At 35.6% G+C, this 22401-nt stretch overlaps 1 protein-coding gene and 1 pseudogene across 2 annotated transcripts; both read left to right on the top strand.

Annotated features, from left to right (window-relative positions):
* The first annotated feature begins 1231 nt into the window (after nt 1-1231).
* Nucleotides 1232-4596, top strand: LOC143594886 (uncharacterized). Its single transcript, XM_077074081.1, has 6 exons — nt 1232-1370; nt 1453-1542; nt 3179-3428; nt 3509-3605; nt 3693-3758; nt 4335-4596. The coding sequence occupies exons 1-6, from the start codon at nt 1247-1249 to the stop codon at nt 4533-4535; spliced, it is 828 nt and encodes a 275-aa protein (XP_076930196.1). The 5' UTR covers nt 1232-1246; the 3' UTR covers nt 4536-4596.
* A 1900-nt stretch (nt 4597-6496) lies between these two features.
* On the top strand, nt 6497-13280 carry LOC143594888 (uncharacterized; annotated as a pseudogene). The gene is made up of 12 exons (XR_013146427.1): nt 6497-6625; nt 7123-7250; nt 7346-7409; nt 7952-8073; nt 8671-8786; nt 8878-9688; nt 10358-11080; nt 11810-12031; nt 12108-12203; nt 12289-12483; nt 12562-12675; nt 12836-13280. The product of XR_013146427.1 is annotated as an uncharacterized LOC143594888 (transcript).
* The last annotated feature ends 9121 nt before the right edge of the window (nt 13281-22401 follow it).

The raw sequence follows: 22401 nt of genomic DNA, 5'->3' as shown, positions 1-22401 counted from the left end.
AAAGAGTTTGAAAGAATAAGAATAGTTAATGAATATAAACGTGACTGTTGAGTTATATCTATAGTAGTGAGAGTGGTGGCAGTTAACGCATTAAAGACTTCTACTCATCACATGCCTCACAATCTACTCTATGAGTGAAACTTTATTAGGTACGTGTGTTCATTTTTTAATTCGATAGTTGCTTGGTTATGACCTTCTCCTGTGGTCAGGTATGATTTGAGTAAGTTGACCATGAAATATCAACAATGACCATTGTTGGTGGTAGATTAATGGTGATATGAACATCATGATTTGAGAAAGTCGACCATGAAATATGAAAAATGATCTATGATTGCTATTATATCAGTGGTGATTTATTATGTGTTGATCTTCTGGTAATCAATGACTCTCCTTAAAATCCAGATATACTTTATCGTACCGTAAAAAAACACACACACAATAAGAGGATGGAAAATCAACCTTACCATTAGAGCATTCACATTAAGATCCATATAACCTTGTAATCTAATATCATGTTTCTGGTCTTATCTATTCTTGCTTTTCATCAGACTCTTTAAAATATAATTTAATTGTATGAATTAAGTAGTGATTCCTCACATATGAGATTGCTATTCACTTCATATATTTGATTTATAAATAGAAAAAAAGAAAATATAATACCAAAAAATAAATACATATTATTTAATTGAATACAAATAGGCATGAGCCAACCACTTGGGCCAGCTCAAGTGGTCGGTTAAATGATGGATAAGAGCTTAATGTCGGTTGGCCTCTCAAGTTCGAATCTTGATGGCGAGACAAGTTTTCTATTAGAGTGTCTATTCTTAGAGAGCTTGCTCTTGTAGGCGGACAACTCCTGTCAAGTGGTAGGGGGCTCGAAATTTTCTCGTGGAACGCCTAGCCAAACTCGGATGCCAACCGTGGGCTCGGTTAAGACAACATAGTCTTGGCCTGAATGAAACAGCTGAGGCTCTCTTCAAAAGCTGTGGTTGAATACTCAACCATTATGAAAGTCCCCTTTCAAAAAAAAAAAAAAAACGAAGAATGAATGTACGATGTTTTTTCGTTTTTAATTATATATAGACGAAAATAAGGATTCCGATGCGAATGTTTTAAAAGTCTCAAAACAATAGCTATCCATATCCAAACAGGTTACTAAACCGAACCGGTTTTAAAACCAATCCGATTCGTTTCTTCCTGTTATAAACCGAGCTGGTATGGGGCAAACCGGTTTCTGGTGTAAGCAATGGACTTACTAATGGCGTCGTACGGAGAATCTTCCTCCGATTCTGAGTCAGACTCTCAACCGCCGGCGATTACCGGTCTTCCTCCGCCGCCTATCGACCTCCTCAATACTACAACACTCTTTGGTAACTCCTCCTCCAATACATAAACCCTAATTAATTAATTTCCACTCTCATCATTTAAGAGTTTGTTTTTTTATCATTTCAGATTACCATGAGCCTAGTCATTCCACTACCACCAGAGTTCGGAGCTTCCCTCATATTCAAGGCAATTATGCCTTACATGTTTACATCCCAGGTCAGCTTGCTTTTCTTTCTTATTCAGGATACTAGTTTTGAATCTTATTTTTATTCTTTCATCTCTAGATATCATATGTTTGACTAAACCTTAAATTTATTTATTATATGTAACTAGAGGTGGCAAATGGGTTGGGTTGGGTTGGGTTGGTCGAACGAGTCATTGGTTGAAACGAGTTATGAGTCAAAACGAGTATGGGTCAGAATGAGTTTGAGTCAAAACGGGTCAATTAAAAAGAGTTGTTTTGGTTTGGGTCGAAATAGGTTAGGGTCAAACCGGTTTTTTTTTTTGAACGAGAATAACGGCGGAAACATTTTAGTTATTTTAGATTTTTCGTTTTTTATTTATATTTTATGTTATGATTTTTTTAAATTTTTTTAAGGGTTTTCTATTAAGATCAAAAACCCTCAAAAAAATATTCAAAAATAATAAAAAAATTATAACTCAAAATATAAATCATAAACAAAAAAAGTAAAAACACTAAAATGTTTCATAAGTTGTCCTCGTTCCATAAAAAAAAAACTCACCTAGAATCGAACCGAAATCGAAAGAATCAACGAAAATGAAACAAATAAACAAAAAGCCAAAACCGGACCACATTAATCGAAATCGAAAAAATCAATCAAAACGAAACTATAAGAATTCAAACCGAACAAAAACAAACCTGAGAAAACGAACAAAAACGAGTCCAGAATCGTCCAGAAAGAAACAAAAGAAACCAAAACCCAACACATCACGGGTGAAAACTCGTGTTGGCTTGAAACCTGAACGGAACCCGTTCCAATCTGAAACTCGTTTCGTGCCGAAACCTGTCTTGTACGAAAACCCGTTTTGATCCGAAACCTGTCACATTTCCTTAGGACACTAACCCACATCGACTCATTTCTTTGAACTTGTCGACTCATTTTGACCCGAAAATAAAAGGATGGAATTTCAAATGACTCATTTTGACCCATTTAGTTAAAACATTTTACCCAAACCAAACTCATTTAACTTTTAAAACAACTCAAATCGACTCATTTGAAAGGGTTTGGGTCAAGATTGCCACCCCTGTATGTAACAATGCAACATATTGTGGAAATCTTGCTTAAAACTAAACACACACTTTTTCTCTTATATAGGATGCCCATGTAAATTACTCTTCATTATTGCCATGACCTATGTTTCTATTTGACTTTTCATTGTTGTAATTTATATGTAAGCCAGACTAACTGGCCGGCTTTTGGGTGACGGGAGCAAAATGGCCCGCTTTAAAAAAGTGTCAATTTGGTGTCGGTTTTCAAAAGTATGAATTGGTTCAGGTCAAAACGGGTTCTGGCTAAAATGGTATTGTTGGGCTGAAATTAGTCGTTTTAGAAAAAAAGTTGCTTATGGGTTAATCTGGGCGAAAAAATTGTTGATGCTAAATTTGTTTACCCTTTTTATATACTTTTAACTGCTTGAGTTGAAGTTCCTTGAAAATCTATATAACTTTATGTTTGAGAAATCTTAAATGCTACACGGTACAAGAATCATGTTGTTTCACACTTTCACTTGTTTAGTACGTGCAATCTTAAACGTCTTGACTGCTTTCTTAATCTTATTATAAGTTGCTTAGCACGCTTATCTGTTTCGTTTTTATGTTTTATTGCGACAGTGTTCGTACCATCTGAAAGAAAGAAGGAGCTTGCACAGTTTTTGAAGAAAGCTGCATCACTTGTGGCTGGTCTTCATGTTGTGGATATTGATGTTCCATTACGTACGCTGCTAAAAGATGAAGAAAAAATGGTACAAGCTGCATTAGGGAGAGAGTTTCACATAAGTCTTGGAAGAACCGTTCCCATACGTGTGCATCAGATAGACTCGGTGGTTGCGATGCTTCGCCAGAAGCTTCAGTTTCAGAAACGGTTCTAACATACACTTAAAACTGTTTTCCTGTTATTAAACCGTACATCTTTAATTTGTGTTTTGATGGTGTTGGAAACAGGTATTTGATTGATTTTAATAAATGGGAGGTCTTTGTGAATGATGATAAGACACGCACGTTTCTATCAATCGAAAATACAACAGGAGGTCTAGCTGAGGTATACGGTTTTCTTAATTACTTACTTTAAGTTTTAATTTGTTATGTTTTAAGAAGTTGTAATCTTTATTTACATTTGTTGTATCAGATAACGAAACACATTCAAGCTGTTAATGAGGTTTATAAGTTGCACAATCTTCCTGAATTTTACAAGGTTAGTGTTCACAGAGATTATCATTTACTCACTACATTGTAGAAATGATGCATGGGTTATAATTAAAGAAACTAACTTTGTAAAAAGGTTAGTGTTCACAGAGAATATTATTTACTCGACATTTTATATTCTTTAGATTTTGAGGGAAATGAATTGACATAACGAGTCACAAATGCAAAATCATGCATCGTTTTTTAGCGGGGAAAATTGCATTATAGGTAACCAGTTTTGGTCTATTATACCACACCTAATAGAAGTCAACGTGGTCAAAATTATGGACATTTCAGCTGCCACATCATGATTTTTACTCGTGTCGATTACCTTAAGTCAAACTTTTTGAGCTTTTGGAAAGTATTTACATTATTTTTTTTTGAAAAGTGGTTACTGAAAACCCCCAAAAAATAAAAATCCAGAACAAATTACTTTTTATGCAATTTACCCATATAGCATGGATAAGTTTGACCTTAAAAGTCAAAGTTGTGCCATTTATTTTCTGAACAGAGGGTAGGGTATCTCTTGATAATTCTGTGTTTATTCTTTCAATTTTGATTTATTAATGTGAAAGTTTTGTAACAGGATCCCCGACCTCATATATCTATAGCCTGGGCGGTGGGGGACATAAGTCAATCTTTAAAAAGAGTAGTTGAAGGAGAAATGAAGACACATGTTAATGTTGGAGGATTGTCAACGAGATGCATGTTTACGTGCAAGTTCAGTAATATCGTGTGTAAAGTCGGTAATAAAACCTATAATATATGTGGATCTCAAGGACATTGACGAACAATTAACTCCAACTTGAGAATCTGATGTGAAATGTTTCTCTCTAGTTTATTTCCCATGTAACCAATACCTGTCTCTCCTATTGATAGGGTATGAGCTTGATGTTGCAGTATAGTATGTTTTCTGTTGAAAGATATTTGTTAACAATTCATCTTCCGCCGTCTTCCAATCCAATTCACGTTAATTATCAGTGTTTGTTTAATTATGCCGTAGTAATAAAATAAACCATTAAAAATAATAATAATATTGAGTGCATGTTACGGAACAAGAGGCATTAGTTATTGTCCATGATTCAGTTGTTAATGTGAATGAAAAGAAAGAGTGAATTTGGATTTAAATGGAGTGAAGTTTATGGTTGTATTTGTATGTTAAACTTGATTTGATTATTGTTTTATGAAGGTTTGGAATATGATTTTATTTAACTGTATGATCTTATTCAAGGTGGATAACTTTTTATTTTATTAACTTGCTAAACCCGACCTAACTCGGGTGAATTTACATTGAGCTAGCTTTAGCCCAATCCAATCCCTCGTTAGTCGGGATAAACCAAGTATAAATAAAGTGATGATAATAATAATAAAAGAAAAGGGAAAGTTTAGGGGGGAGTTTGGTCTAGCTTATATTTTTGTGCTTATGTTTATAAATTTTGAGGCTTATGGCTTATTTTCAATTATTTGATAAGCCTTTTTTAAATGTTTGGATTAGCTTATATTCTACAAGTTAATAAGCTCTTTTTAAGTGTTTGTGTTAGTTTTTTTTATTTAGCTTATGTTAGTAAAATGACCAAAAGGGGCATGGTTATATATTATCACATATCTTATTTATATATGTTTCTACTTTGTTTTTATGAGTTATACCATCATTTTTGGATAAATTTATATCGAGGAAGACGTAAAACTAGGCCAAACGAAGAGAACAATTTGAAAATTAAAACAAAGAGGAAACAATTCAATAAGTAAAAAAATGAAGAGAACAAATTACATCAATATATGAAAATAGGTTCGTGTTACTCCACTTCAAGCAAATTTTTTGAATGCTTGATAAATGGTAGATGGGTGTTTGATAAATAGGATTTTTTAAGGTATGGGTTAATGGTTTGAGAAATGGTAGATTGATTGTAAGTAGGGATGAACAAAACCAGTACTAGTACCTGTTGGTGCCGGTACCGAAATCGGTACTAAAGTTTTGAGTTTCGATACCGGTACGGGACCAGTATTTCCCGAATTTTTGCCTTCAATACCAGTACCGTCCCGGTTCCAAAGAAAATTTCGGTACCGGTACCGGTACCGAAATCGGTACCAAAGTTTTGAGTTTCGATACCGGTACAGACCAGTATTTCCCGAATTTTTGCCTTCAGTACCAGTACCGTCCCGGTTCCAAAGAAAATTTCGGTACCAGTACCAAAATTCGTGATTTACGGGACCGAGACCGGTCGGTACCGGCACGGTCCCGATCTCATCCCTAATGGTAAGAGTTGATCTTCCACTAACGTATTAATTAGTATCTACCAACTTCGACCAACTTGTCTCTTTTATGATATTCTACCAGTTGCCTCACTAATTATCCACCATTTGTCTCTTATTAATTATGCATCTTAATAAATTGTTAAATTCACCATTCTTTAATTTGTTACACTAATAAATTGCTTTAATAATCATTAATCCAACATCATTTGAGGTAAATAAGTAATTTACACCCTTACACAAATAAGTTTATTCAAATAAGCTAAAAAACCATTTTCAAACAAGCTTATTCACATTAGCCTATATAAGCTAATAAACATAAGCTTAAAAAGCTAAACCAAACACTAAACTAAGCTTATTATGTAAAAAAAAAAACTATAATTTTCACTAAAAAAAGCTATGCCAAACACCCCTTAAACCAAACCAACCTAACAAACACATCCCTGGCGTTGTCAGATCCCCTGTTGTTGTTGTTGGTCAACAAGTAACCTAGATCAGTACCGGCTTAAGCATCATCGCCATGGCTGTTATGGCGATCAAGCTTTCTCTCTTCTTCTTATTATTAAGCTCACTACTATCACCTACCTTCTCCCTCTACGAAGATCAAGTCGGATTCATGGACTGGTATTCTTTTATTAATTAATCACTCTTTCTTTCTGATTTTTATGTTGATTTCTCCCACTGCTTACTTTCAGTTTACTTGCTGTATCTATCTATTTATTTATGTTAATAGTTCATCTTCCATTACACTGTTTATATCGCCCTCTTTCAATCCAATTCAATTCACTTTTCTACTCCTTGTCAATAATAATAATAATAATAATTAGGTTTATTATACAATGTTTGTTTCATGATGCCATGCCACTAGTCAGACTATACTATAGCTGAAACCACTAGATGAATTCTTGTTTCCATTTATAACTTTCTATATGCAACTTTGCCTGGCTCACTCTATCATCTAATAAACCTTTATTCATTTACCTACCTATATATCTGTATTTCAATTTATGCTGAAAAACACATCATATTTGTTCCTTCTCATCAGAGTGTTACTTACAACTTGATGTCTTCTGTTTTTTTTTTCCTTTTTTTAAGTATATAGTTTTTTTTTTGTTGTTCAGGCATCAACGCTACATAGGCAAAGTCAAACATGCAGTATTTCACACCCAAAAGGCAGGCCGAAAACGTGTTGTCGTCTCAACCCAAGAGAATGTTATCGCATCCCTTGATCTTCGTCGAGGAGACATTTGTAAGTCTTCTTACGCTTCTTTCTTCTATGTCCTTTGTCTATATCTATTGTTGCTGTTGTTCAATGTGCATATACTAATGTTTTCGGCTATGCAGTTTGGAGACATGTTTTGGGGACCCAATGATGTTGTTGACAAGATTGATATCGCCCTTGGGAAATGTTAGTTTTCTTTCTTTCTTGTAGTTAGTAAAAGTCAGCTTAAAGATTTTCTCTACTTATAATTTACCAGAATTTCATGATTTGTTATTAATAATCTGGAGAGTTACATGGTGGCAACTTTTATCTCTTTTACATTGCTGCTTATAATTTGTAAAAGGAACTACTTGATGCTCAAATAACAAACTTGATTTAACTTGGAATACTGATCAAAACTAAGATCTAAATTTAAACAGACATAGCCGATATTATGATACTTTCTTTTTGCTTAAACACTTTAAATAGTTTAACATAGAGGACCTTGATGCAGCAGATATTTATATATAACAAAACCTACATGCTTGACACATTGTTATATAAGAGGTTGACTTTATGTTCCTAAGAAAGTGGTCTGTTTTATGAGATGTGTATATGGTTATTTGCTGCAACAATAAGTTAATTGAAGTTATAGAAACTATGAATGTTATCAAGTGAAACCTCCTGTCATTATTAAGTTGTCATTTAATGATGATATATTTCTCAAGGATAAATTTGTTACATGTCAGATGTTATTACACTATCATCAGAGGGGAGCATGTTAAGAGCTTGGAACCTTCCTGACGGTCAGATGGTGTGGGAGTTGTTTCTGTCAGGGTCAAAGTCCTCAAAGGCATTACTAACTGTTCCCGTGAGTAACATAAAATCTTCTTACACTTCTACTGCACTCTATACGTCTTCACAGATTCATAATCCATACCCATTTTGGTGCCTTTTTGAATCTAAACCTAAACCGGGAAAAGTGGTTACATTTTTTTTTGTGTTTTTTCCTTCTTTTTGGTAATATGGTTAACTAACTAACTCCGTTTTCCATTTTCAATTTTAGCAAACTTCTACAATTAGTTTCTCACAACTTTGAAAGTCTGACTGAATTGAGAAAGTTAGCATGAAACTTATAGGAAACATACATTTTGTATCAACAGTTATAACAAACTGATATTCTACTTACTATAATGAAAATTTCTACAATATGTTATCTTGAATGATAAAATTTAGCTGGCAAGCTTGAAGTAATTAACCGTTTTCTAATTTATAATTGCATTTTCAATTTAGCAAACTTCAATAATTAGTTTCTCACAACTTTGAAACTCCTGAAATGAGAAAATTGGCATGAAATATATATCTGAAACATACATTTTGGATTAACAGTTTTAACATGTTGATTTTCTACTTACTATAATGAACATTCCTACTACAATATGTTATCTTATATGGTATATTTTATCAGGAGAACTTGAAGGTGGATCTAGACAGTCCAATTTTTGTTTATGGTGGTGGAATACTTCATGCAATTTCCAGCATTGATGGGGAGTATCTTTGGAAGAAAGACTTTGCATCTGAAGGGTTTGTCCAATTCAACGCTTGATGCACTTTTTCAGTTTCTATATTTGAGTACCTGATCTTTGATAGATTTGTCTTTATTATCCCTGTGCAGCAACATTGATGTTCATCAGTTGATTCTTCCTGGTGGGAGTAATGTTGTTCATGCAGTAGGAGTTACTGATTCATCTCAATTTGATACCTATGAAATCAATGTTAAGAACGGAGGCTTACTGAAACATACAACTGCGTCATTTCCAGCTGGCATTGATGGGGAAATTGTTCCAGTTTCAGGTGACAGATTTGTGGTGTTGGATGCTTCAAGGTCTGTTTTGGTGTTAATAACCATAACAAACGGACAGATCCACCTTCAACAAACCCATGTTTCAGATCTCGTTCACGGGTCTTCTGCAAACACAGTTATTTTACCTTCAAAGCTTTCAGGAATATTCTCTCTACAAACAGATAGTTGCATAGCTTTTATTAAAGTGACCAACGAAGGGAAGTTACATGTAATGGAGCAAGTTGATAAAACGGTGGTTATTAGTGATGCTTTAGCTCTTTCAGAAGGTGAACAAGCTTTTGCACTTGTTCAACAAGGAGATAGTAAGATTGAGCTATCTGTAAGGCTTGTTCATGACATGAGTAGCAATCACCTTAAGGAAACTGTCAAGATGGATCATGAGAGAGGATCTGTGCACAAAATATTCATCAATAATTATTTCAGAACAGATAGGTCACATGGTTTTAGAGCATTGATTGTTATGGAAGATCATTCATTATTATTGCTACAACAAGGTGAGATTGTTTGGACTAGAGATGATGGTCTTGCTTCTGTTATTGATGTGACAACATCAGAACTACCTGTGGAGAAAATTGGTGTATCGGTAGCTAAAGTTGAGCACAGTCTTTTTGAGTGGCTTAAGGTATGAAACTTCTTAACATGTTTATTAACTCTTAAATGAAATAACTAGGGTTGTAAACGAATCGAACGGACACGAATGGAGCATGTTCATGTTCCTTTGTTGAACTTTACCCGAACAAATGAGTGAACACAAACAATTAAACAGACCATATTATTGTCCGTGTTTATTTGTTAAGAAAATGAACATGTCATTGTTATTATATGCTCTTTATTAACAGTATATAAACAACACAGTTCATGGATGTAAATGAATGGACATAACTGGACCTAGATGAACGAACATAACTGAGCTAAAGTTAGTTAAAAGTAATGTGGAGAACAATGTATTGCTTAAAAAAGCTATCAAAATTAGACTAATAACTGGCAAAAAATATTTAAATGAATATGTTAACGGACGTAAACAAACGTAAACTAACAAACATAAACGAATTTAAATGAACGATACTATATGAACGTTCTCAAACATAAACAAAAGAATGAGACAAGTGTTCATGTTCGTTTGTTTAACTATATAAATAAAAGAGTTTGTTCATGTTCATTCGTTTATTAAGCAAACAAACCTAAACTGCCACTGAACGTATGGTTCGTTTACAGGTCTAGAAATAACTAATTGTATTGTAGATTATAAAGTTTATATCCGAGTCTTGACAAATTACGATTTTTGTTGAAGGGTCATATGTTGAAGCTAAAAGGAACTTTAATGCTTGCAACACCAGATGAAGTAGCAGCTATACAGAAGATCAAATTACAAAGTTCCCAAAAAAGCAAGATGACCCGAGACCATAACGGCTTCCGTAGACTACTTATACTACTTACAAAAGCTGGCAAGCTTTACGCCTTGCATACAGGAGATGGACGGGTTATCTGGTCAACCCTACTTCAATCACTACGTGCCACATCATCACAACAATGCACTGGTCTCAAATTGCGCCAGTGGCAAGTCCCGCACCATCGCGCACTGGATAACAACCCATCTGTTCTTGTTGTTGGCAGATGTGGACTTTCTTTGACTTCTCCTAGTGCATTGTCGGTTGTAGATGCCTACACTGGAAAAGAGGTTCAAAATATGGGCCCCGCACAACATTCTACTGTGCAAGTTATTTCGTTACCCTTTAAAGATTCCACTGAGCAGCAACTTCATTTGTTGATAGATGCTGATAAACGTGCTCATTTGTACCCAAAAACTCCTGAAGCTGCCCAAATCTTTGAACGCGAGTCTGAAAACGTGTATTGGTATGATGTTGAATCTGAAGCTGGTATCTTGAGGGGGTATGGGGTGAAAAAGACTCACTCTGGTGATGAATACTGCTTCGAGGCAAGAAACTTATGGTCAATTGTGTTTCCATCTGAATCTGAAAAAATAATCGCAACCGTGACGAGAAAACCTAATGAGGTATGTTTTTCTTTGTTGCTAAAAAAGGTGAAAGGGCAAATACTATAAAATTTTAACATTTTCTGTTTTTTTTTTAAAAGTTTCTTAACAAAATTTTACACATAAAACCCAACATACCCTCTGTATTGTTATAATAAAAGTCCCTTAACATGTTAAGTTTGAACCAGAAATCTCTTAATTATGATTGGATGAAATCATGAGTACATTATCTGAAAACTTCCATTATAATTTTGTTAAAAATCATTTATTTATAACCTTTTAAACGATTTTAAATTTGTACAAACCGTTTTATATGTTTTTAGTGTTTAATTTTTTACATCATCGATGCTCATGTAGTTTTATTATATTGTTTTTTTTTTGCTTTTGAAAGATTATATGCTATTGTCAGCTTATCAAATTAAAAAATGTAAAAGAAAACACAAACATTGAACAAACTTTGCTTTGCCATTTGTCCAATTTAAAACTTAAATTTATTTAAGTTCTTTCCTCACGTATTCACAATTTTGTTCAATTAACATGTGGAGGGACTTTTATTAGTGAAAAATTGTTAAGGGACTTTTATGGGATAAAACAAATGAAAGTATGCTGTTTTTTTATGTGCAATAGATTGTTAAGGGACTTTGTGAGACAATACAGAAAATATGTTGGCTTTCTTTTTCTTTTTTTTTAATAGTATTTGCCCAAAGTAAAAAGGTAACCCAATATGGCATTCTTTTTATTGTTTTTCAGGTGGTTCATACTCAGGCAAAGGTGATTGCAGATGAGGACGTGATGTATAAATACATATCGAAAAATATGGTGTTTGTTGCTACTGTTTCACCTAAGGCAAGTGGTCCAATTGGCTCAGCAACTCCAGATGAATCAGTGTTGGTGGTCTACCTTGTGGATACCGTGACTGGTCGCATACTGCACCGCATGACTCATTTAGGCTCACAGGGTCCGGTCCATGCAGTGAGTATATCAATCTTTGCTTTCTTCACTTTTGACAAAAAAAACTTGCTTTCATTAAATAACTATTTTTTTGAAGGTCCTTAGTGAGAACTGGGTAGTCTACCATTACTTCAACTTACGAGCACACCGATACGAGACGTCGGTAATTGAGATTTATGATCAGTCTTGTGCGGTATGGTTGTTAAACATGAATTTTCCTAATATATTCATCTAATCAACTGTTTTTTATTATGCTTAATTTCAATTACCACTTGCAGGAAAATAAAGATGTTTTGAAGCTTATTGTTGGAAAGCATAATCTCACAACCCGGTGTCGTCTTATTCTCGGACCCGAGGTTACTACCAAATCACAATCTTACTTCTTCACGCATTCAGTGAAAGCAATATCAGTAACTTCAACTGCAAAAGGCATAACTTCCAAGCACCTTCTTATTGGCACAATTGGGGATCAGGTTAGCCTAAATAAAATGAATTTGTAATATTTATTTTTCGTGAATTTATTATAATTTTATTGGAGTTTTCACTTTTAGGTATTAGCTCTTGACAAGAGGTTTGTTGATCCAAGAAGGTCCCTTAACCCTACACAGGCCGAGAAAGAGGAGGGTCTTTTACCACTCACAGACGCTTTACCGATTATTCCACAGGTGGAATAAACCTCTTCCCTTCTTTTTGCTGTTATTAGATCATCTGTTTATAGTTAGTTCTATATATATACATGTAAGAATAAATATTTTGTTAAGACCTCATAAGCACATGCATATACAACTTTGTGACTGATGAAAAACGACTGTGTGTATGGTGCAGTCGTACGTGACACATGCATTTAAAGTAGAGGGTCTAAGAGGCATAGAAACAGTACCTGCAAAGCTGGAGTCAACGAGTCTTGTCGTTTGCATACGGTGTGGACTTGTTTTACACCAGGGTTGCACCGTCGAGAACATACGACTCACTCACGGAGGATTTCAACTATGCGTTGCTTCTACTTACTATACTTGCCCTTGTCGTCGCCATCTTTGTAACTTGGGTTTTGTCCGAGAGGAAAGATCTGCAAGACAAGTGGAGGTAACTACTTCCTTGCTCCGGTTAATTAATGTGTTATTTTTAATATACTAGTTCATTTCATATGCGTACAATTTTGACACTTGTTTATTAGTTTTAAGAGCGAAATTTCATACTCTATAGTTCCTCATGGAAATGGTTTCATTTCACTATAACAAACACAGTTTTCATTGTTAGACTTGCTATTTATTTTCGATTCGGTGATATTCATTCAAGGTATCATATGAATGTGGTGTGTAGTTACAGAATGTGATTTAATCGATGGGTGCCGTTGAAGAATCGCTTAAGTAAAAACAAGAATCTGAATCGAAGTATTTTCAAACCTGAACGGATGATTAAATCAATGGATGCTGATATAAATTAAACCTGGTTAAAAATGTCATGGTAAAATAGACACCAATTTTTTTTAAAATTAAATCACATCTTTTTATTAATTTTTTAAAATCATCATTAAGTTAAATGATCAAGAAAAACAACAAACTGAACATGTTTTAATACCCTTTTGGTCTTGCCACGACTTTATTTATTTTGGGTTGCTATAGTAAGTGCCAATATCGTACTAAAACCGTAAAGAACCAAACTGATACCAAAGGAATGTCAAGTCAGGAGTTAACAAAAAGTTAGTTCATTGTTGTAACCAGTTGTATAGAAAGGTAGTTAATGAGTTGTAATAGTTGTTCATTCTGATTCTTTGATAGTTAATTGAGCTATACCATTTATCATTCAATCTTGAGTTGTACCCATTCAATGATCTGAGACCATATCATTGGCGCCAGAGAGAGCCATTGAATCCTTGGAATAAGCTGCAATTTGTTCGGGAATAACATGCAAAATCCGTTACCGAGTCAAGACGAGATTCGGAGAATATGTAGGTACAGGATTCAGAATGAAACTCATCTTGAATGAGTGAGAAGATAGAAGAAAATGCGAAGTCCTTGCGCTGAGTTAGTAGAATTTTTTTTTTGCTTACTCGGTTTAAGTTTAACAGCCTTAAGGATGTGGACATTGTCCTTCTCACCAAGTAGTGGAAGGATTCAAAACGAAACGTGATGCTTTATGAAGAAAATTATTTTGGCTATTCATGGGATGAATCGTACGTGACCGATTCTACCCCATTCCAAGCGTTTTACGGGGATGTGTATAATTCAATTGCAAAGTTAGTGGACCGGTCTGCATTCTCTAATTTGAACATGTCACGTTGATCATGGACAAAATTGGTGATGGTAAAGACATCAAATTTAGGATTTTGACGTTTGGCTTACGCCTCGGCCACTCAAAGAGGTCTATATATCCCCTTCTTTTCGAGGCTGATCGTAATAATAACTGTGCTGTCGCTGATCGATTTGATGCTAGCCCAAGTGTTTGGGTTTGGAAATGGGACAAGTGTAGATTGTCAATTTCTGAAGCTATTGATAGCTAACTTGGTTACGTGTCTTAGATAGGTGGAGTTGGCCGATGTTGAGACAGTTGGATTGGTCTTGGGTCTCCTCGGGCAAGTTCACGATGGCGTCTATGAAGAATGTATTGTTTAGCATGTACTAGTTGAACGTTCCTTTCATGATAAAGTGGAATAACTGGGTTTCTAAGCAAACAAAAGGCATACATTTTTATTTCCTCACAGGACGAACGTCTCAACTCATAGATGTAATGTAGAAATACGAATTTTTACGATATTATACGACCCAAAAACTTAGTTGCCATTTTAACACACATGAATAGCTTTCATCAAACTTTTGAGCGTTAACAGTCATTTTCTGAAAGGACGAAGTACATACACTTTAACAAGTTCAATAGTTTTGAATTTAATTTAGGGATATTGATTTTGATTTTTAATACTTTCAACTTTAACCCGTTGGTTGATATCACTCTCAACTTTCACTTTATCTCTCACCACTCCCAACTTTCATCTTATTTTCTTCTATCACTCCCTTATCTAATGGAAAACTAACTCCGTTAACTTTTTTTTGATGATGTGGCTTTTTTATGATGACTTGGCATTTGTTATAATGATGTGGAATTTTTGTGCCAAAAAAAAACAAAAAAAGCATAGTATCACTATAACTAGTGATACTCACACCAGTCACCACATACTCCACCACTGCTCCACAACTTTATGCTTTTTCCGTCACCGCCATCATCTCCACCACAGCCACCACTCCTATGGAAACAACTACTTCCTCTCCAAAAGAAACCGGCCCTGTTTCATACAAGTTTGATAATATTAACGTCAGTTTTACACAATTAGTTTATAAATACCCAGATACAATTCTCCAATAGGTTTCAAATCTGCACCATATTGCAAATTATAAACGAGATCGGAGCAAGTAACTAACCAACTGTGAAGGTATAGCCGTGAGCGGATATGAGTTTCTTGTTCGCCATAGTGATTCCGACGGAGCTTATCATGTTCATCATCCATACACAGACGCTTTCTTCTGATTCTCCATCATCCTCTTCTCACAAATTGAATCGAAATCGAGTAATTTGGAGAGAGGGCACTGACGGCGATTTCAGTGAGTCCAAATGACGAGTCGGTGTCGTCGTAATGGAAGAAGTTGTTGCCGTCGGAGTGGCGGTGATGGAGATGACTATGGCGGCAGAGAGAAGAAGGCCGTGATTGATGAAGGTAGGGTTTGGGACTTGGTAGGTATGGTGGGGGAAGAGTTGTGGTGGAATATGGTGATGACATGGTTTATATTTGACACATAAGAAATTCCCTCATCATTTAAACAAATGCCAAGTCAACAAAAAAAAAGCCACGTCATCAAAAAAAATTAACAAAGTTAGTGCTCGTTAGTTCGGGAGTGATAAAAGAAAATAAGGTGAAAGCTGGGAGTGGTGAGAGACAAAGTGAAAGTTGGGAGTGATACCTACCAAACGAATGAAGTTTGAAGTATTAAAAACCAAGAAACAAGCTTCTTAAAAACGAATTAGATTCTACTTATTTAGATTCTATATAGATTGAATTAAATTGAAAGGTTTGTTAGAATCGCACCATGATCATAGATCAAAGTCAAACCTATCCAATTTTCCACTGTGATGGTTGGTTTGGTTGTTCATGGCCTAGCTGGCAAAGACAAGAAAGTGGACGAATGCTTAGCCCACCGAGTGAACGTGTCGAGCTCCATACTATGAAAAACACCATCAGATTTCAAAGTACCGTAACATCGTGAAAAATTTCGAGTTCAAAGTATAAAGTTTCCAAAGTCAAAGGACTAAGATGGCCAAATTCCAAACCTGAGGGTTAAAAATGAAAATTCTGTTTTCTTGTCCTATCGCGATACGCGATGGGACAAAGGACAAGCCCATCGCGCATCGCGATGGGGCTTGGTCAAAGCTTCTAGAGGAGGTCAATAGCGATACGCGACTCGCTGTTGAGCCTACGTCATCGCGTACCGCGATGACGTGGCCTGACACGTCTGACATATTTACACCACGTGTCCACACGTGGCACACCCGTCTGCCACGTGTCCCGACACGTGGAAAACACGTGGCACATCGTCCGCCACGTGTTAACACGTGGCACACCCGTCTACCACGCTGGTGACACGTCGCAGACCTACGTAGTGACTGCGTAGGGCTACGTCGCGCTACGCGACGGGTGCCAAGGAGCCCATCGCGTACCGCGATGGGATCCCAGATTTTGCATATAAATAGCAAATCCGGGATCTCATTCAAGGCACACCAAAACCAGCTTTCATATCTCTCTCTTACATCTCACTAGCCATATTATCATACCTCGAAGTTCGTGCCACAATTCCTCGTTAAGCGTGTCTCGATTCCTCGTTTTGTGTACCAACGTTTCCTCGATGTGCGTGCCACCCTCCACCCATATTCGATCAAGAAAGGTGTTTGTTTCTCGAAAAGTTTGCCATCAATTTTCGAAGAGTGGTGCTATCGTTGAAGTGCCAAAGTTGATCGAGAAAGTGAAGCGGCGTCGAAGTGTCGCTCAGAGTTCTTAGGGTTTCCGAAACGCCAACAAGGTTAGGCGTAACGACAAAGAATATAATATAATATTTATTTAAAGGCTTAAGCCTTAAGTCGAGGTTATACTCGATACCTCGATAAAAGAAAAGAAAAGAAAAGAAAACATAACAAAGAAACAAGAGATAAGAATATGAGAATTGATAAATATATATGTGTGTAAGTATATATGATTATATTCTTTGTTATGGAATTATTATTGAAGTAATAAAGAGTATTCTTAAATAATAAAAAGAAAAGATTACGTTTCTTGGAGAAGAAGAAACGTCGGGTTTTATATAAACTAAAGGTTTATAATTTTACTTATAACTAAAAGTTTTCAAGTAAAAGAAATATATGAACTAAAGGTTCATCGAGGTAGAGATATAAAATAAGACTAAAGGTCTTAAGCAGGATTGTATATCCGATTAACAAATGTTTATACTCGTACTATAGGTGCGAGATAAAAAGGGAAAGACCCCTTGGACGGTGAATGAAGCCGATCCCAAAGACAAAAGGTGAATACGCCCAAAACTTTTAACTTGTTTTCAAATGAGTCAAACATGTTATATGAAAATTGTTTACAAGAAACTATGTGTTCCTAAAACCATTATAAATGAAAGTATAAAACCTAGCCCTCAGGGCTGTGGTATACGTATGTCTGGATCCTTACATAGGTGGTACTACGCGATGGGCACATCGCACCACCCTGATCGTAGGACGCTTTTCCCGCGGGAAGTATGATCTTTGTGTATATTTACTGGTACTTAACTAAGTTGAACGCTGCGGTGTTTGCTGAGGTGACCTAGAGTAGAGACTTGAATTTATAAATGTGTTATTTAACTTTGTTATTCCTAAGCCAACGTTGGGCCGGGGCAGGCGTAGTCTGGAGGGGTAATAAGTAAAAGAAAATATTTTTGCGTCAGCGTGTTCACCAACATTCGTTGTTGACGTATTTTATTTACATTTTGCAGGTGAACAAGATTAGCGTTTGGAGTATCGAAATGCTATTTATTTATCCGATGGCTCGGATTTTCTTTTGTATATACCTAAATATATAATGGTGGTTTTGTAATGATAAAACAAGTAATACTTTTATAACTTAAACGGGTATTTTATAATCCCGTCTTTTGTAATATTTACAACTTAAATCCACAAGTTTTATAAGACTTCCGCTATATAAACGTAACTCTGATTTATATACACTTGTGGTACCAACATTAAGGACACACTCCTAGGCCGTGTTTTGGGGTGTGACAAGTACCGTGATCTAATTCTAAGCGTTCCCCCAACTCTAGCATATTTTTGACGGTAACACAATCACTATTAGTAAATATTAAGTCGAGGAACTTTTACATACAACACAATCATGAACAACCTAACACACAACAAAACCCTTATTTTGGGTTTTGATAGCAATCCCGTAATCTTAATTTTGTGTCCGACTTTACAAGATCACCATACGAACACATCTCTAGCGATAGAACACTCGGTTGTGAAGTACCATTCCAATTTCAAAACATATATATATATATATATTTGACTAGCATGAAAAAATTGTTTTCCTAGTTAACCACGTTCTAGCGTCTAAAAAACTTTGACGCCAACAATCCAAACCAAAGAATAATCAAATATGTACATAGTAATTATGTATGGAGGAACAAAATAATGAAGAAAGTCGGTCAGCCAATCTTGTGATGTGGTGGAATATTGTAAAAGAAGGAATAATCTGCCCGTAAGCTGGTAGATCAATGTCCTGCATTGCCATCTCTGTATCCTTCATCTGTCTCATCACCACAGACGCCTGCAACAAAAAAACAAACACCTGATCAAATAACGCCTATCGTAAGCCAAACCTGAAGACGTACGTTTCCCCAACTGGACTTCAACTTCTGTACGAAATGAAACATTGCTGGCTAATGATTTTAAGTGGATCAACAGAAAGCAAGCTAGGTATATGTGGTGCACACACAAGCCTCCATCTAGCATTTCCAAATTCACCTTTCCCTTCTATTCTTGGCATTAGTGTCTCAAAGCGTTGCGGTGGCAAGCTTTTTAAACGACAGTTGACAATCAAACACTCTAGCGGCCTCACAACCACAAAACAATAATTGTTCACATTTAATTTCAACCTTTATAGCATATATACTCAAACCAAAAGTAAAATTACCATATATACCTGTTTTAATAAATTGACAATTCTACCCATTTCCATAAGATTGGTTTGTTGTACCCCCAACCCATTCTATAATGACAATTGTTTTATTTGTATATAATGCATGTATGCTAAAAAAGAAAGCAAGAAAGTTAAATATGATATTTTAAGAAAACTATCGTTCATGGGTAATAATAATAAAAAAATGATTTAAGCTAACAATGGGTAATGAAAAAAAGAATCGAATTAAGTTACAACCAAACTGTCCTTCCCTTTGGTTGCTCGGCTTTAAATCATGAAACTGCCAAGCAGATCCAACCAAGCTAAATCCAACATTGGATCTAAACCTCACCTAATTTATTAACACATAATAATTGTATTAATAACTAACAAAAAGAAAGCGCACATTAACTTTAAACATGGTACAATTAATAAATGAGTCTAACCCTTTTTTTTGAAACGGCCAACAAAGACTATAGATATATACATAGACCAAAATTACACCCATGTATAACACCTAAAACACCAACTAACAAATATTCAAATTTCAAATCGTCGTCATTTCTCCCAAGTTAGTGCCCTTCTTTTGGACCGGTTTTTATCCATAAAAACGCTAGCGACTTGATGTTGCCAACAACCTCTCCCCAATATGGCCGGCCTCCCGTTAAAACACCACCTCATTTCTTGCCTTCCAAATTACCCACAATGCGGTGAGACAAACCCCTTGAAACATCTTCCTTTTGTCACTTTAAAGCCCGAATACTTGTGCATCTCTAAAATATCTCGGACACTAAACACATAGCAATTTGGAATATTATACCAAAGTGCAAGTATTTGCCAAACAATCTTGTGCAAAACCGCATGAAGTAAAAATATCCTCCACCGTTTCATCTACCTCTCCTCACAACGGACATAACACTGTCCCAAATACAATATTCCTTTTGCCAATTTAACTAACGAGGCCACACGTTCCAACCCCACGCGCCAAGTGTAACATTCGTCAATTTTCGGACCCAAAAACCCGACTCGTTTTAAATTATTTATTTATCTATTTACTTATTTATTTATATAATATTATTATTACCCCGGACTATCGTTGTTCGTCATTAATTTATTAATCATTTTGATAATTAATTATTACCCGACACTCGGTTTTGATTATGTTTATTAATTTGAATCTTATAATTATTTGGTTAGTACGAAAACTGCCCATAAACATTTGTTTTGCCTCTTCTGTCTTCACACCCAAACATCAAGGACCTGATTGCAAAAAAAATAACCCAACCCTTTTCTCCTCCTTCTTCCTTCCCATTATCACCAGTCGACCCCCCCTTGTGATTTGAATCCATAATCAGCCGGTAAATACGGAATTGGCCATTCTTACGTGTTAATGAGTCAATTACGCGTTCAATCATCATGCAAACATGGAAATTAACAGAATGTGACAACCAATTCGTCATTATCACGAATCCGCGCCTGTTGACCATGGTAACCCTATAAATACCTCGTTTATATTTCAATTAAACTCGTCCACAGCATCATTCAACATACGCTAACCTTTACACCCCATAATTAATTTGACTATCGTGATCAATTGATATCGCTCATCACCATCTTTGGCCGGCCCTGTTTATTCCTCGTTCTCCAGCTTCTGTTCATCATACAAGAAATTCGTTGTTGATATACCTCGTCGAGCGTGGTTTATCGCTTTCTTGTCGTATTCATTCCTGCTTTGCTTATTTGATCAGGTGAGTTTTACATATCCCCCTTTTTCCATATTTTATATTTTGGGGGTAGTATGTATACTTTATTTTACTCATTTTTATTTCACAACTATTCAAAACACAATTCAATATATGGTTATGTGTGATTATTGCATTGCTCTACTGATAATGCTCTATGTGCTTAATTGTTTATTTTATGTTTGGTGGTTGTATCTCATCCTCATCTATCCTCATCTAGTATGATCATACATTTACCCAAGTACGTTGATTTCGTATCAATAAGAACGGGTCCACATCTATGTAGTTGTTTACATTTTCATAAGAATTGCAATACTCATCATTTACATATGAATTGTGATTTATCTCTCTCTATATATAAAACTAAAACTTATGTATTTTCACAAACATTCGTGTTGACAGAACTCTATTTTTATACATGCTACAGGTACAAGTAATTTACATTGATCAAGATTGAAGATACTAGTTTTTTACCTTAGGATATTTATCCAAACAGTACACGTGATGTAATTGTTTTTGATTATTATAACTGTGTACTTGTTTTGATATTAATGAATTAAATAATTATTGTCACTTTAATTAGTGTCTTTGAGCTACTGTCCATTCAATACGTTACGGCCCGGCATGTTCCGCCTTTGGTCAGGGTGTGACACCAGGCGAGAATACAAACCTTCTTTGGAATCCAATTGTTCCAACCGAAGACCCAAGTCGTGTCCGGATAGCACCATTCCCCCACACATTTTTTAATGCTATTAACTGAAAAGTCGTCTAATCCGTCTAAAGCCCATATTAATCTGTCTATCCCATACCGAACGTTCGCACCCGCTACAAAGGATTAAAAGTTTCCTAAATTCATTGATCTCATCAGTCTATACCAGTTGCCTATACCAACTCCAAACCCCACACAATTCCCTTTCATAAATTACTGTTGGGTCAAGAGTTTGACCCAAATAAGGAGATTTGACCTAAATGAAGATTATGGAAGATTGGAATCTTCTCAAACCTCCTCAGAACTGCTAAGTATTGAATCCAAGCACACCTTGGGATCCGAGCAAGCTTTTACTTAGCCGGGTACGATATCTTGCCTACCGGCAAGGTTTACTTCAAATAGTCTTCTTAAGTGGATATCCGGGCAAGGTATGCTAATCAGTGCATTCCCGAGTAAGGATCACTGATTTGGTATCTCCGAGTAAGGTTCACTTTGTCAAGCAGGTTTGTTCTTCAAGACCAAGTATTTTACTCTTCCGAGTAAGGTTTGGTTAACCAAGTCCATGAAGCCAAGTGATTGGAAGACCGGGCAAGGTATTCTTTAATAATTATGGTCCGAGCAAGCTTGATGTATAAACATAATATATCTCTAAGTAACATCAGGCAAGGTTCAACTCAAGCAAGGGAACTGTACTCCCGAGTACACTTTGGTAATAAGTTATTTATGGCAAAGAGTTGAAATG

The sequence above is a fragment of the Bidens hawaiensis genome, unplaced genomic scaffold (assembly GCF_021521415.1).
Source record: "Bidens hawaiensis isolate Kalapana, Puna unplaced genomic scaffold, B.hawaiensis_p1.1 tig00044286_1, whole genome shotgun sequence".
Lineage (NCBI taxonomy): Eukaryota > Viridiplantae > Streptophyta > Magnoliopsida > Asterales > Asteraceae > Bidens > Bidens hawaiensis.
The sequence above is the reverse complement of the archived record's forward strand: the minus strand, read 5'-3'. Positions and strand labels throughout refer to the sequence as shown.